We start from the raw sequence: 17,839 nt of genomic DNA on the forward strand, positions 1-17,839 counted from the left end.
TTACCGCCTTCCTGTTATAACTGGCAAAACATCATTGGATTTAGCTTCAATTATTTTAAATGCGACTTTCTTCAGATCTGAAACGCCAACAGCCATGTCCTCTAGCATTCCGATTTCATCACCTAAATGAGGGAAAAGGAACCTTGTTACAAACATACTATTTGAAGGAAATGTCACTGCTGGAATTTGTTCTAGTATTTTAGTAAACGAGTTTCTGAATGTAGTGAATCCATTTCAAATGCTTTTCCTCAAAGGCTGAAGGTTTTTATCAGTCAAATAAGAGCCATTTCAATGGACTCCAGCAGTTCATGTACCCTTAAAGGGAAGAAGTTGTATACATTTGCTGGGAGGCTAGAGAGACGTTTTTATTAAAAATTATTGGAGTGACATTGATTGATAAAATCAAATAAGTTTCAAGTGTACGATTCAACAGAATGTCATGTATATATTGCATTGTGTGTTCACTACCCACGTTTTAACTTCTTTATGAAACGAAGTGTCATGCAGATCTCTTTCTATCAGCAGGACTGACATTCGATTGCTATAAATAATAGAGATGGTTGAATTGAAGATCACTGACCTAGGCTCATACTAGTTTTATATGGTAATACACTGACAAATAAAGCCTAAGAGGGAGGTAATTAAATACAATTCGAGATTAGAATGGTCCAATGGAAATATAATGTGAGCCACATATATAATTTTCTTTTACTGAGTTGTATTTTTGAGAGTAAAATAAAAGTTAACATTTATTTTAATAATAAATTTTACTTTAATCCAACATATCTAAAATATCATTTCATCTATAAATTAATATAAAATAATTATTAATATAAAACATTTTTTATTAGTCATTGGAATCCGTATACACATATAGTACATATTGATTTGAACTAGGTATATTTGAAGTGCTCAACAGCCATACCAGGTTATGTACTAAACAATGCAGTTCTAGGCATTAGAAGGTTGGGACTTTCAAAATCCAGTCATTGAAACAAGTTGGCATAGAGCCTTTTATATTATAAAAGCCAGATGGCTTCTCAGGACTCCACTGTGAAATAATCTATAATTCCATTTTTATAACATAATGAGGATAAAAGTACAGTTATAGGTGAATAAAAAGAATTAAAAGTTAAATTATTTCTGTAAAGTTTGATGCAATAAAGATTTGCTTCTCATTTTAGCTGAAGAATCTATGGATCAAATATCCTTATGAATAGGAATATGTACTGAATGAAGCCATACTCACTGTAGGTACTTAGCAGTCCTTCATATTGTACTATTAATCCCACTGTGTGAAGCTGCTGTAGGAAGCCAGGGTCATGCAAACTTGTGTGTAACTTGATGATAAAACCACAAACCAATCCAGCGAGCTAAAAAAAAAAAAAAAAAAATCATTGAAAAAATTGATGGGGGTCAGCAAACTTCAATTTAAAAATATCGAAAACTTCCGAGGAATCAGAGATTTAATTAAAAAATTTTCAAGTATGTATAACAAAACTCTTAACTATTTATATATCTATTTAGAATCCAGTTGACAGTCTGATCTAGTAAGGCTTGGGGAAGGCAGCATTGGGGGAAAGGGAAGAGCACGGACTTTTGAGTCGGGTCGATATGTCTGCAAATTCTGTCTCTACCATGTCTAGCAGTGAAACCGTAAAATGTTATTTAATGTTTCCAAATATGATTAAAAATGGGTTTTTGCACATATAGAGACAAGAGTACTCATTTCATAGAGTCATTGAGAAAAACACAATGAAGAAATGTGTATCAGGCAGGGAATAAAGCTTGACACGCAGTTAGCTTCATTTGTCACTGGACTGTGCATAAAATAGTGGGGTACAGGGACAGTTTAGTTAAAATATTACCTTCCCCTGAAATGTTTAGATTGAGAGACCTTTGTCTCTTGCCCTCCCTGCATCTGTCTGCAAAACACAATCATCAGGGCGGAGGCTGGAGGGGAGAAGGAAGGCCCCAGTACAGCCTCTGTGATGGAGGCTGGCTGTGGTATTGTGGAATCGGGTTGGGAGTAGGCAAAGGAGCTGGTCCTGTAAACCTCCCGTTCAAGCCTTCCTGCTGGGAAATTTATTTTATAAACAAAAGAAGGCATCATTATGAGACCTGTCCTGGGATTCATGAAGGAGATGTATAAATAGGGGATTGCAAACAGGCTCCTTTGCCAGTCCTGCTGGCCACCTGCAGTGCAAGGCAGCTGTCCCTTACACTGTAGACTGTACAGATACCCCAAGGCATAATACAGTGATAGGACTGGTGACCCTTTCCATCACAGACCCTCTGTACTGTGAAATAGAATGCACATTGCAGAGACAGCCACGTCTTTGCAGAAGTGAATACTTAAGGTCTTATAAACTGTTTTTATGCAATATTTGGCTCATATTTATTATGAATAAGAAAAACTGTGTACCAAAACTGTAAGGAAAGGATCCCTTTAAACATAAAACTGCTCAAGAAAGACGTCTGTCCTCACCAAGGGTCACATTGAACCACCCGGCACAGTGCTGTGCTCGCGACAACGAGAGGCACCTACTGCTTGGCTGAAGACAATGTCTCTTCTCAGAGTCAGCATCAGACACTGGGGCAAGCTGTAAGCAAGTTCCTGAAGGAGCACGAAGGTCAGGGATTGCTTGGCTCGGTTCACCACCTCTCCCATGCAGTCCTTCAGGGTGAGGATGAGGGGGTACAACTGTTCGTACCAGTCCTCTGGGAGGGGCAAAAGGGGGTGCAAAAACAGTGGGGTAAATAAAGGAAGGTCTTGGAGGACAGAACCAATCTATTATTTTTTCGGTCAAGTTATACATATTGTGAAGGATTCGCAAAGATTAGATTAGGAGGTCTTCGATTCAAGTCTCTCCTCTGAACTCCAGAAGTCTATAACCAGCCACCCACTGGCCTGCACCTCTGCACTTGGGTGTATTTAAGATATTTATATTAGAACCCCTCTCCTCTCGGCTCATCTCCCATCTGTGCAGTCTTCGTCTTAGTGGATGGTGCCACCAGACTCTTCCTATGCTGGAAACAAGTTTTCCTGGACTTCTACAGTCTTCACATTTACTGGGTCATTAAAATAGTCCTAGGACTGTAATACCATCAAATATTCACCTTCTCCTTGCCCGCTCCCATCCGCACTTATTACCTCCTTGGATCACTTTCTGTCCCACTCCCTAACTGATCTACCTTCCTACAGCTACACCTCACTCAAATTCTTCTCAAGTATTGCTAGAGGCAACTTTCTAATCAGTTTGAATCCGATCTCATTACTCACTTTCTTGCTTCCTTGCTTAAAATCTTTAAAAGTCACTAAAGCATTCACAATAAAGTCCAAATGCATATAAGATCCTCTATGACCTGACCTCTGCCTACCTGTCTAGTCTCATCTCTCAGAACTTCTTCCCTTGCCATCTTGAGTCCTAGTGAACTGAACAAAATGTATTTCCCAAAACCTGTCCTGCTCTCTCATCTCAGTGTCTCTGCAAATCTCATCTCCAATCCTGGAGCACTCTTCATCTGTTTAGCTTCTTGACAAGCACCTTATCTTACCTGTAGACTCAGTTCAGATTTTCTGTCTTCCTGGACCTCCCTCCTGACTAACAAAAGTAACATAACCCGTTTGCTAAAGTTTGGGTTGAGTTCACTTCTTTCCCTGCCCACAGCTCCTTTTCCTTACAGTTCCTATGCACTGTTTGCTCTGCCAGAAATTTCACGGAGGGTAAAGAAATTTATATTTTAATCACCGAATTTCCAGAACCTAGCGTAGTATCTAACATATAGCAGATGTTCAATCAGTTTTAACTGAATGAGTAAAGTTACAATAAAGATAACAAGTCTTTTCATATATAGACAAGTACAAAAAAAATCAATTTTGACAGTATTTGGAATTTCAATAGGTTTCTCTTCAAACAAAAATACAAAATTGAAGCCAACTGTACTTTTCCTTTGTCTAGGTTTTTAACATGTTTCAATTATGTAATTGACTTTGGCATATGATATAGAAACAAGGTATAATATTCTACTTCAGTTTATTTGAAAATCAAAGCCCTGAAAAATGTCAAAAATTATAAATTTCAGACCGTGTGACATTCTATTAAAACATAAATATATTAATAGTACGACAGATAAGATTTAAAAGAAATGAGTGTGTGCTGGAAAATTAATTTTAAATCAGGATCTGAAATAATATGAACTTCTCAGCACAAAAGTGTAAGTTTCATTGTGAGTAATGTGGGTGGTCAATAACCAGTTAAGACCTTGGAAGAGTTATAGAGAACGATAAAAAGAATCATGATCACTATTGTACCATGTCTATTGCCACTTATTTATTTTATGCTGTGGTGTAATAAACTAGATGAAATAAACCCAAATGGTTGAAAGGGTAATTAATGATCTTAACTTAATAAAAAGATATGCTCTTGTTAATAACCTGTGCAAATGCTTATATAATGCTATAATGAAACATGCATTAGGAACATTAGGAGTTGTTATTTAAAATATTGTAGAATTAAGTGTTATGATAGCAATAAAAATCACCAGAGAAAGGGGAATTCAATGAAGACCTATTAAATCTGTAATCATTTAATAAAGGACTCACTTGTGGGCAACCTAGGATGAGATACGAACAATGGCTCCATTTAAACAAGCATTGGACAACTATTTATTCGATGTCATTACTGTACGTAAAAAAGGCAAATGGAGATACATCAGACTTCGTTTCAGAATAAAAGACATATCAATAGATATCAAGAAGGAATAATTCCATATTCCTAGTTTATTCATATTTATATTATTTTATCTCTCATTCTCTCCTATTCTTTTATTTCGTTATTGTTCTCAATATGAATGTCTAGACTAATACATGCACACAAGAACAAAACAAATATTTCAATAAAATGACCCAGATGCAGATCTTAAAAGATGACTGACTATAAACCAATTTTTTGTGCGTAGGTCTATAGAGAGCAGTTTCTGCTAAAGAATTCTCAAACATAAAATAAAATTTGTGCTCAGTAGGTGGCGCTGCTTTCTCAGGCTGAAGGAGAACCACCTTGTCACCCCATTCCAATAACAGATTTAAACTTTTTAATACGTTTGCATAATTCCCTACTAGCATTTATATATTGTTTAGGCAGCTGGCATCATACGACCCTGTGTCAAATGGTCAAAAACTTAGTTATGAGTGTGATATACTCCCAGTTAGAAAATGGAAATTTAACTGTGTCCATTTTTTTTCCCTTGAGAGATACTAAGTGACAGCTCAAATTAAATATAGCTGTTGGTTTTTCTTGAAGGTCTTTAAAAGAGGAATCTTCACAGAGTTCTTCATTAGCATCAGAATAAGTTCTTTACTCACTTCTAAACCTATCCTCACACTTATTTAACCAGTTGATTCTTAATCATAAATTGCAATCAGAAAGTAAAAAAAAGAGAGATATTTCTAGTTCTACTAGAATAAAAGTGAAAATCTGGAATAAAATGAAATATACTGATATTCTAAACCTAGGAGCATTGTTAGATACTTGTGTTACACTAACAAAATTCCAGCGTCTCCATTTACTATAATTATGTATACTTTTTATGGATGATATTTTTAAAAATGACTGCGTAAGAAAATATTAATTATGAATGAGAAAATTATAAGTGTTTGAGCAAGGCTAAATATCTTAAAGATAGTAGTAAGCTTCTTATGGAGAAGCATGCATGAGGGCTAAAAAACATGTTTGTTTGTTTGTTTTTTCCTAGAATAAAAGGGATTCATGTTCAGCAGATAAAGAAAATCTGCACTGGTAAATGCAAATTGCAATGAATACAGGTTTTGTTCCCTGCTAATAATATTCACTTGGTGCAAATCTCAGGTTCCAAAATAAACACAATGTGGTATGACAGGCCAAAGAATGGATGAAGTCAGTTCATATATGGCCTTTTTGCTCCAATGAACCATCCAAATCATTATCACAAAGAAACAGCAAATGCTTTAGTTTTCTCCTGAAAGATATTTTTGGGAAAAGAAAAAAAAGCTGCAGTTCGTGACAATCTCGAGACTACTGTCACTTCTCCCACACCTTTGTGTCTCTCCATACCTCACGACTGACATGACATTTATATTGTCCTCATGATAAAGCCCTTCCCTAACAGAAATGAAGGTGGTGTTTACTCTGCTCTCTTCAGTCACAGATCCTGAAATGCAGATGTCCACTCTTCTGAGTTCAAGCTCTTCAAGTTTCAACTGCAATTTCTCTCTCTCTCTCTCTCTCTCTCTCTCTCTCTCTCACGCACGCACGCACACACACACTACAGATCCAGTGAAGCTGGGCAGCTGAGGACTCACCACTATGTGGTCACTGCCCCAGCAGCTCCCCAGGAGTTAACTGGCCCAATGGGCACTTAAAGTGCCACATCGTTGATTCTATCCCTGGGCTCTTTTCGGTGACAGAGGAAAATCTGAAAAGCATGTTTTAGTGTCCTTATAAAAACTCGCCGAACCTTCTTAACCCTGAGACCAACAAGCAGAGTCTTTCCTTGGGAAAACAGAATGCGCATGGCTTAGCCGAGCTTTTCCTGAGCTTTGTGAAGTGTGCTGGAATCCGTCCCAGAAGAGCCTGTTTTCCAGCCGTTTACACGTTTCTGTAACATATTCTAGTGAAGCTCACTGGAGGATTCAGGGAACGGCTGCTGGGTGCTCCCCTCGCCTCCTCCACACACCATCCATTTCCTGTACAGGATGTTCATGTCCTCTGAGCTCAATGGCACTTATGTGACTCAGGGGAAAAATAAAGGAGCCACACGTCAACCAACTGTAGCAGAACATAACGCTTGCTTGCCAATCTCTGAGCCATTTTCTTCTCAGGTGCTTGGTCTTCTTTGCTCATTTAAAAGAATTAACTTAACTCGGGTATGTAGCCATTGTTATTTTTGTTATCACGACTTTTCAGACATAGAATAAAATGGAAGCTAAAAGATTATATGCCCATTAAACTTTACGCAAAGAGATGAGAAGAAATGAGCCCAGCTTTGAGGATTCGCCCAAGTTAAGAAAATGATGAACTGTGACGCCAAACAATTAGAATGGCCTTTACGGAGGGTGATAAAATTGCCAAGGTTGTAAGAAGATCAGAGACAGATCGCAGCCAACGGGGCTTTTATGCGATGCCCAAACCCCAGGTGGCACAGCACATCTGGCAGTCGGTTCCTGCGTAGGGGCTGGAGGTGAGAGACATTGATTTTCCTGTCCAGAGTCCTTGCTGCATTTGAAGGACCTGTGTCCCACATCGACCAGCTGTGTCAGCCTAGGTGCCCCTTGGAGTGAAGGCCCGTCTTTCATTTACAGTTTTACAACATGAACACCATAACGGGAGGGGTCCATTAACAATAAGGCTTCCTCTCCAGACACTTTATAGCTAAACTCCTTTGTATGAGGATAATCGACATGGCTGACTTTGATCGGAGACCCTAGACCCAAACCCACAGGAGGCCGCCGAGCATCTGGACATATCCCAGGATTAGGGAGCACAGAGACTAGGCTAATCCAGACAACAAATGCGTAATCAGAGGAAGAAAAGCATCTTCTGAGGCTTCTCTGCCTAGAGAGTCTTCCCTGGCCACTCAAAAAGTCCTCCTCCAAGTCTTGTTAACTCCTTGCCCATCTCTGTCATCCATCCCCTGGCTTTGCTCCAGGAATCTAAAAATCAGTCTGCATTTATCTTTCTTCAACAAATGCTAAACTATCTTCTGTACACCACTCTCTCTCTCCTTTTATCACTGCCACCATGATCAATATACTCATTTGTTAGACAAATAGAAACTCTTATCTGTGAGGTCCTACAGGGAATACTAATATTTATAACTCAATAGTCCCTGCCCTCAAAGAGCTTAAAGTATAGACGGGAAGGTAAGAGGTATAAGGTAATACCTACAACATCAAGGAGTATGGTCAGTGCTGTAAGAGCTCAGGCAGTGACAAAACACATTCCGGATTGTGAAGAGCTCAGGGACAAGAGAATAAGTCTCCGGTGAGAAGAGCGTATCCATTCCCGGTTGTGTTGTTTGCTGGACGCCCGAAGGAAGGCGGAAGGAGTTCGGGGAAGCTGAAGGCTTGCATCAGTGAGGCTTTCTGGGAGGGACGCCTGGAGCGATGGTACCAAACGCCAAGAACAGATGCCATAAACTGACTGGCGGGGCCATAAAGGGGACGAGCAGGGAACAAGGAATGGGCTGAGACGACTCAAGGCCTTGAAAAAGGCTGAATAAAGAGGAAGTAAAAGTTGAGCCTGAAGCTGTGAGAGAAAAAAAAACAAAACAACCGGAAAGCTCGGGGGAAAGTCACCACGGTAGGGGTAGAGGATGGCGTAAGTGGGGGCGAGGAGAGAAAGAGGAAGGTGTAGAGTAAGTGTGATTGGAGAACCAAAAGCTGAGGAAGAGCGAGATCAAATCTAGAAATAATGGGTATTGGGAAGAACACATGGAAACACGCTTCATGGTAACCTTGATGGGGAAGCTGTGCGTGGCTGCCCTGCCTGCCCCTGCTCTGCCTCGGGCAGTCCTAAAGGCACCGACGGTGTTTCCACGTAGGACCAACACGTATCTCAAAATGTGCTCGTTATCCTGTCCACTGCACTACGATCCAAGATAAGTGACCGAAGTTGGCTCTTCCAGACGTATTACAAAATGCGTATACGGCTCCACTCGACACTGACTGCTATGAGAGGAGCAAAGGCAGCCTTTTATCATGTCAAGGGAACCTTGTTTGTTTGAATTCTGCCAGCCTGGGAACAGCGTCATAAAACTTTCTAGTCTTGCTCTTAGAAAAATAGCAAAGGAAATGCATCAACTGATATATTGATATCCTAGTTAAACTTCTCATTTCGTAGCACAAAGTTGAAAGCCTTAAGTAAATTCTGCTAAGACAGTTTCCAGGAACTAAATCTACTGATCAAACAAGAGCTGCGTTTGGTGTAGCACAAAGTTTGGAGCTAGGGGTTACACTGGACCAGGAGGAGTTACCCGCTCACATTATTTGGGTTTATTTTGCCTTTCAGTCTTAAAAAAACAAAAACAAACAAAAATCTATAACCTGAGGACTCTGGCCTACAAACATGCTGAGCATTTAAAAATAAGCCGCATACGTTATAGGTCATCGAATAACCTGAAATCACTAAGACATCTGCATCAGAGAGCTCTTGTCGTGTAAATTATTTCCAGGTACTAAGATAGAAGAGAGGCAGAGGCTATTGAGTTGATTGAAGCCTAATTGTAGCACAGGCCTCCAGAGGAGGGAAGAGCAGATACGTTTTATTCTGAAGTGAACTAGGCGAGTTCAGTTTTCTAGTAAAGTTCAAGGCCAGTAGGATACACTACATCCTTTAAAAAAATATACATATGTATTTCTACAAACACAAACAAAGCCTCACGTAAATGAATTTTCTTATACGTGCTGAGTAAGTAAGTAGGCCAAATAACGAAACATAATGTAAACACTACCATTTCTCAGGCCGTTTCATCCTATAATCATACGCCCCAAAGTTTCCCAGATGGGAGGGATGACTTTCTTTTCTCTCTCTATCCCAGTTTCTCTGTGGGTGTAAGCATCAGGAGATTTATGAGAAAGTTAAGTGATTTTTCCAGTGTGTATCTCCTGCCATGTATAATGTATAATTCCGCAGTAAACCTTTAAGAGATAACCTATGGGACTGATTTTCATAAAGTTATCTCGTAATGTCACTAATTTGTGTCTGATAAAACTTAACATTTTGTTAAAGGGTGATAGCAAAAAATTATCTGTACAGAGTAAGATTCGAGATGCTTTTTTTCTGGAAAGAACAGAAGCAGGGCCGTGCAGAGGCTATGAGGGGAGGCTCTCAATGCACAGCGCCAGAGGCGGCATCCAGGCTCTGCCACTGGACCGGCAGAGAGGGAGCAGGCAACACCCACTCTCTACTCCTCGGCCCATTCATTGTGCAGAATGACTCCGACAACTGTTGCAAGAATTAAATAGTACAGGCAACATTTAAAAAGTTTTTAGTACATGTTAACTTGCCTCAAAATGCTAGCTCCCATCTCTAAAAAATTGAAACAGTCATAAAGTAATTTACATGTGACTCAGCATCCTCTCAGCTCTCAGCTTTGTTTGTGACATTCTTCCTTATCTCCTGTTTCTGGGAGAAACCCATAAAACTTCTTGAGCTAAAACCAGCTCCAATGCCTGTGTGCCAGATGTCATCGCCTCTAATCTATCTGAGTGTCATGAAAGCAATTTTCTCCCTTTCTTCCTACATTATCAACATTTCCTTTGTTACTGGATCATTCCCATTAGTGCACAAATATGCTGTTATCTCCCCATCTTTAAAAAATAATCCTTCCCTTGACCTCTACTTTTCTTTCACTCTCTCATTTAAATCATCACAAAACTCTGATGGCGTTATCTTCAACGTAAGTACAGGGTCCGACTACTTTTCATCACCTCCATTGCCACCTTCTTAGTCCAAGCCACCATTCTGCCTCACTTAGATCATTACATTAGCTTTCTAGCTGGTTCGACAGTCCAATCTCGATATAACAGCCTAGTTGTTAAAGTCTCAATCAAATAAAATTAATCCTCTGCTCAAAATACTCTGATTGCTTCTTATTTTCCTCAGAGCAAAAGCCAAAGTCAATACAAAGTCCCTCCATGACCGTTTCCCCAGTTACTCCTTCAAATTTGTCTTCTACTCTCTCCCATTCACCTTCTCTGTTCAAACCAAACCCGCTTCCTTGCTGTTTCAAGATCAAGGCAGGCACATGTCCGCCCAGGGCTTTTGCACTGTCCTCTGTACCCAACATATCCTTCCCTCAATATCCACACAGCTCAACTCCTCATCTCCCGTGTCTCTGCTCAGATACCAGCTTCTCGGCGAAGCTTATACTGACTACTCCACTAAACTCTGACCGCTGCCCTCCAGCAATATTCCCAAGCTTTTACTTTGCTCTATGTTTTCCCACAGCGTTTGTCACCATGAACATATTATGTAATGCCCTTCTTTCTCATGTTACTTCTTAACGTCTTTCTGATACAAAAACGTAAACTTCAGGAGGGCAGGTGTTTTGTCTGTGTTGTTCATTGCTGTTTCCCAAGTGTCTAGAATAGTGCCTGACACATAGTAGGTGCTCAATTAAAATATGTCGGACAACCGAAGGGAAAGGAAAAAAAAATCACTTTAAATCATGTGGCATCTTTATTAGCATAAAACTCTAGAACTGGAAGATATTTCAAGATTTTGCAGATGATATTTATTTTACCAACAAAGTGAAGTCTGGAGAATTCAAGCGATCTGCCCAAGGTCACATACCAAATAAGTAAATTCTGGACTTGCCGAGTATCTTGGCTCTAAGTCAAGTGGTTTTTTTTTTTAACATTAGAACTAATTGCACAATATTAAAGGAAACAACATTCATTTCCTAATAAGACTAGACATTAAAAACTGTCATAATGTACAATTATTACTGGAATTCTATATTTATAATAAAAATATCTGTGGTATCTTTTGATTATTTTACCAAGTTTTTTAAACTTGTAAGTGTACTTTAAAAGTTTTTTTTTCTCCTGCTGACTTATGAGTTCTAATAAGCTTGATTCATTGATGTTTCTTTCCCATGAAATTCTAAACATTCATGAGTAGCAATTCACGGAATTCAGAAATATTAATATTTAAGCCATTTGATGAAAACAATGCTTTGTTCTTGTATCTTTGCAATTTATAAAACAGACTTGTTATCTATTATAGAACTGCTGAAATAATTGTCTAATATTGAGTATAGGTTCAGGAATATAATGATTTTCATGTACGTGTGCATAAACATCCACACACGTTGAAGCTATTAACTTAATAATATCAAAAAATCTGCCAAGATAAAATAAATATGCTATAGAAATGTAGTGTACAGCTCAGGGAATATAGTCAATGACATTGTAATAAATTTGCACAGTGACAGATGGTTGTTAGACTTGGTGTGGTGATCACATCATAAGGTATATAAATGTTGACTCACTGTGTTATACACCTGAAACTAATATAATATTGTATGCTAACTATAATTACAGAAAAAAACTGCCCAAGCATTTCGTGTAAGGACTTATAGCTGGGTAGATTAGAAAAATAGTATTCAATGACAAAGGATATTTGGTCTTTCCACAGGGCATTTCATGATATTCTTGTGAAAGAGAAATACAGGGTATGCAATAACATGAATGGGTGAATTTACAGCTGGTTGAACACACATTCCTAAAGAGTAGTGATTAACAAGTGTGCTTCAATGCATAGCAATGGGCCTCTAGGATCTGTATGTATTTCTGTTTTTCCATCACTTTTATCCTTTACTTCTGCGAATGGACAGAAATGTTTATACAATATGAATAAAATAAACTTGGGTAGGACAGTAGATATGATGGATGAAAGAAACAGGTATTTATTAGAGTGTACTCAAAAGTATATTATACTACAGTCATGGGTTTAGACATCAATCTTTTCAGTAGAATTGAGATAGACTGTGTCTTAATCTCTTTGTGCCCCTAATATTTCACAATTTCTAACACACAGTGGTGCTTAAATATGACTTGAATCTTGAGATGCCTGATGAATAGGTCAAATTAAGCAAGGTTTATGGATATTAGTGGAGTTTGTAGTACTATGTGGCTGTCAAAGTAGCTAATGCGAACTTAGGAGAATAATATCTAAAACTAAGGAGGTTGTGCCCTTGTATTCCTCTGCATTTGATGCTATTCCTTTGAAAAATAACCCAAAAAGTGGCAATTCAAAAAGGATATGATGATTGCTTTCAGATATGTTAGGGTATAAGGTGGAAAAAGAGAAGTAAATTTGTTCTGTTTGTGGCTAAGAATTAGATCTGGACCAGTGGGTAAAAATTGAAGGAAACATATTTAGATCAACATCTGAAGCATGTCACTCTAGAAAATAAAAATGGTTTTCTCTCAGTGGAGACGTGTATCAGAGGTTAGGTTAAAATTGGCAGAGATACCATAGGTACGCTTCTTAGGAGGTTTAATTACATAATCTTTAAGGGCACATCAAAATCTAAGATTCTAATATTCACTGATTTTATCCCTAAGTTCTCAATATTATAAAATTGAAGGCATTGGGTACCACTCATACATTAGATGCTTAAAGTATGGTTAAGTATAGGGAAAATGGGACAGTCTTGCTCATTAAGAAAACACGTAAACATATATAAGCCATGAATGTTTGAAATAGTTATTGAAACAGAACAGTAAAGAGGGTTTTACTTCTCTCAGTACTATTTGTATTAATCCAGATTTAAACTATTACTAAATACATTGAAAAAGGAAAATCTGCAACCTGAAAAGAAAAAAAAAATATCTGCAGGTTATAGAGGAACATAAAAAAATGGATAAAGATAGTGACAATTCAGAGGACTATCTCTTTAACCATGTAGATTTTTACCAGCATAACAAACACAAATTATCGCTAAAATTTAAAATAAAGGGTGGTGATGAAGAAAGAAAACCTGACTGTCCAAGGGTTGACTTACTTTATGAGATTTCAAAATGTATCTCAATATAAAACACAAATTAATAGAACGAAAATCCCAGAAACTGACTAAAAACATTTGTAGAACTTAATAAATAAACAGCAAAACTAAACAAAACCTATACAACATGAGGAAAAGAATCACTAATAAATGACGTGGTAACAAGTGCCAACCAGTATTTACTGCATCATACATTCCAATGAATTCTAGATGACTCAATTCATTAATTAATTGTAAAAAGAAAAGAATAAAATGGCTTTTCCACCCCATCTATGGGCTGGAGATAAATTTAGGCTATTGGAGAAATAAATTTTATTATCAAAAAGAATATTTTGAAATATAGTATTAAGTTATATAATGTTAAGCTTCATAAATAACCAGAAATCATAACATGATATTTTTCATTCAAAGTGGCACGAAATCAGTAGAAATATTTGTAGCTGGGAAGACTGTAGTTAAAAGGGTACTTGTAGATACTAATGGTGAGAATACCTATTGTCAAAAAGAACCCTCAGAATGTTCCCACCCACCCTAATGTTGGTTTCTAAATGTTATTCTCCAATGAAGGAAACCAAGGTTCCATGGAAATGGCTGAACCTAGGGCCAAGGGCAGGAAAAATGCAGATGAACCTATAATACAAAGGGTAAAGGAGTTAGTAAATAAAGTAAGAAAGTAAGCAAGATGGAAAGAGAGGAAGGAAGGAAAGATGGAAGGGACGGAGGGAGGGAAGGAGGGTGGGAGGGAGTGGAGTGAGTGGAGGAGGGAGGGAGGGAGGCAATACATAGCTACATAGCTTGTGGTGGGGAAACCTGTCAGAAAGCCACTGAAATCAGCCTGAAAGAGCTCCCAATGGCTAACTAGGAAAATTTTAGCCCCTAATAAATAATAGTATTGAATTATAAACCAAAGAATAAAATAAGTGTTCATGAGTCCACACTGATATAAACAGATAATTATACAAATAAACACATGGGAGAGAAGGGATAACTCTTTCTTATAAAATAATTACACTTCTAGCAATCTAACTTTAGGAGAAAATATCTGAGCTGTAGTTAAAGACTGAGAAGTTCGAAGATACTTATGTGTTAATTGCAGCATTTAATTAAATATCTAAAATGGTGCTTTCTCTTTGTGCACAGTCATTATAATCTCATTTCCAGTGTGTGTTTATCAGGGAACATTGATAATATAATGATATGCAGGACAGCAAGAAGCACATCTGTATTTATAATGTGTACTCAGTTTTGGTAAGAGTGTGTGTGTGTGTGTGTGTGTGTGTGTGTGTGTGAGTGGGTGTGCATAAACACAGAAAATGCTCCAAATTATTATGTGATTGAAATAAGAAAATAAAAATTATGCATAATCTTATTTATTTTTCTTTGCAAATTTTCTAAATTATGATTATTTTCTATTAAAAATTTAAAATACAGGTAAAATGGGGCACATATCATCAGTAAATGTTGATCCGAAATATCTTTATCTGAAATAGTTTGGTGGGTAGTATAAGTAAATATATGACTTTCGGTTATTCACTTACTTTATATTAGTTCAAAATGCCACTATTTATTTCTCTATCGCATTGCTTTATGTGACAAAAGTCAGAGCAGAAAATGAAAGTGTTTTTCCTCCCAAATTTAAGATGCAGAAAAAATTAATTATTTTTACTAAATAATAAAAATAAAATTTTATTCAATAATTGAGTTAATCTCACTCCAACTATAGAGCAGCATCCACATTTATTTAAGTATATTTGAGCATGGATTCATTTGTGAAACATCTATTTAATATGTGTTAAGCGTCTTTTATGTACCAATATCCTCTTTAAAATATGTTCTCAATATAACATATACAATATTTACAATGTTTAACTTTGATATTATTTGACAATATTTATTATGTTCCATAATTTCTAAAGTATATATTTATTTTACCCATTTAAGCAGTGTCTTATCTTCTAAAAATGTTTATAACACACCAAAAAATGAATGAAATAAACATGGATAATAAAATAAAAATAATAAAAGCAACCAGAGGGCACTACGTTGTATTTCGACTCCTACTGTCCACAAAGCCGATCTAGCCATGGACTCTACATTGGCGGCAACTTCTACCTGACTTTCGACTCCATCCAAACACTGCCTCACATTCAAATAAAAGTGGTTCATCTAATCTTATGGATTATGTACCTACCAAATACTTTTACTTTTCAAAATGTAATTTTGATCACACAGATACAATCTTTACGTAAAATATAAGATATGGATAAACTGTATATTTTCAAACATTTTAGAACTCTGTTATTAAAGAGAAGTATAGGAGGACATCAAAACAAAAAAATGGGGCAAAATCTAGTATCTCTTATCTGATTTCTCTTTTTCTAAAATCTGCTTTCCCTTTTACTGCTAAAAAAGTATATGCTTTAAACACCCATCAACAGACAGAACAAGTCACTAAAATGGATATGGCTTCTTTACCTCATTTTCCAGAGTACAGGATCGTGTCTGGCTTATAGTTAGAGTCAATAATGCTCAATCAAAGAAAATAGAAGTACATGATTTTCTTTATGGCATACATTATGATAAGCTTTCATTTTGATTCCTGTAAAGTTATGGAACTGGACTAGATTCATTAACTAATACAACTGATATTGAAAAAGAAAGTTCCCTTATGCAGTTAGGCCAAGTAGGTGGGAACAACTGAAGAACATTAGTATAAATTTCGCACCTAACATGAACGTACTGTAAAAGGTAAGGACCGCTTATGAGAAAACTTTAGAAAGCCACAATTTCCGAAGTGATTTAGAAATGGTTCTATGACTTTTTGGATGTTTTACATAATTAAACTCCTGAGGAAAATGCAAGTAAGGAAAACAAATTGGAAGAACATAAATTTAATTTTATAAGCAGTCGTATTTTCTTATGACTCATTTTCGTAAATTAAAAGGAAAAGCAGAGTTCAGAAGAAGATGGTAGAGCAATAGTGTTTACTTTCTTCAAACATATAAGACATCTAGCGAAAGGACTGGCAAAACCCTAACAGCAATTCTTATTACCATAAAAAATAAAGATATGTCTTTTTTTTGGTCATCAAAATTAATCAAATTAACAACAAAAAAAGCCATTTATTGGGACACAATTGTAGTCAACATTTTGATTATATTTGGTAATCAATCTTATAATATATATTTGAAAGTATCTATTATACGTCTGACTTGTCTATAGACACATATATACCCACACACGTATGTGTATCTATATGCATGTGTGTGTATGTGTGTATACATGGATCCATGAATATCTAGACTTACTAATATGTTTTTGGAATGATGCACAAACATATTCTTCTTATATGGAATCGAACCTTTTTATGTTTTTGAGATAATTCACAAAGAATTCCTCAGAATAAGGCAAAAAGCATTTTACCATACTGCATTCTTTTCACAAGATATTGTGTTCTAATATCTCTCAACCTTTCTAACAGTTTTAAGATTAGATGCTTGCTTTTCTTCCTAAAAATATTTTGGAGGAATGAGTAAAAGTAGATTAAACTATGTCAGACTCTTTAAAAGAAAACATTGTTCTTCTTTCAAAAAGGTTGTTTTGTAGCAAAAGAAAAAACGAAAAAAGAGCATTGCAAGCCGTTCTGAAAACACAACCGAGATGCAATTTGATAAACAGCCTTCCATCATTCAAGCCACAGTGATGGAAAAGTGTGCTATCGGCACTTTCATCAAAGGCACTGTAGACTCTTCTCTTTCTATCTCATTTTGTCATGACTTTCTCATTTTGTTTACTCAATCAAAGATTGGGGAAAAAAGATGCCTTACCCTTTGGATGCGTTATCATGGAGTCCGCCGCAGAAGGGTCCTTTTCTCCATCTTTGCTGCTGCCACTGCTGCCTTCACTGCCGCCATCCCTTTCAATCAGTTTATCCACCATCTCAATAATGCAGTTCAGGCTCTTCCCCACGTTGGCCCACACCCTATCCTGAAAAAAGCATGAGTATCACTACACATTTTTATTGCAGAAACAAGATAAGGCAAAATCTGATTTATCCATTTTAAAGAAGCAGGTAGAGGAGCAATCATAAGAACGCAGACTCTAATATTCCCGTTATTTTGGCCAGATCTTGGATACACAAGAAATCCATTTTCTCTTAATAAAGCAAAATTTAAGTGTTATAAATCTTTTTATTTTATTCATTAATTTTTTTTCTGTCATAAAACCATGATGAATTGCCATACAATATTAATCCATAATTGAGCTCAAAGTATGAAATTGTAAACTG

The 17,839-nt window shown here is 36.9% G+C and overlaps 1 protein-coding gene across 10 annotated transcripts in view; it reads right to left on the reverse strand.

Annotated features, from left to right (window-relative positions):
• The window catches only part of INPP4B (inositol polyphosphate-4-phosphatase type II B), a 557,518-nt gene that overhangs the window by 58,404 nt on the left and 481,275 nt on the right, over positions 1-17,839 (reverse strand). For all 10 annotated transcript variants that reach the window (XM_039875840.1, XM_039875842.1, XM_039875841.1 and 7 more), the window contains 4 exons: positions 17,379-17,538; positions 2,549-2,721; positions 1,250-1,373; positions 5-122 (listed from right to left, as the gene is read on the reverse strand). In XM_039875840.1, coding sequence (XP_039731774.1) covers positions 5-122; positions 1,250-1,373; positions 2,549-2,721; positions 17,379-17,538 — 575 coding nt within the window. The remainder of the gene's footprint in view (positions 1-4; positions 123-1,249; positions 1,374-2,548; positions 2,722-17,378; positions 17,539-17,839) is intronic.

Source organism: Pteropus medius, unplaced genomic scaffold, assembly GCF_902729225.1.
Source record: "Pteropus medius unplaced genomic scaffold, Ma_sr-lr_union100, whole genome shotgun sequence".
NCBI lineage: Eukaryota > Metazoa > Chordata > Mammalia > Chiroptera > Pteropodidae > Pteropus > Pteropus medius.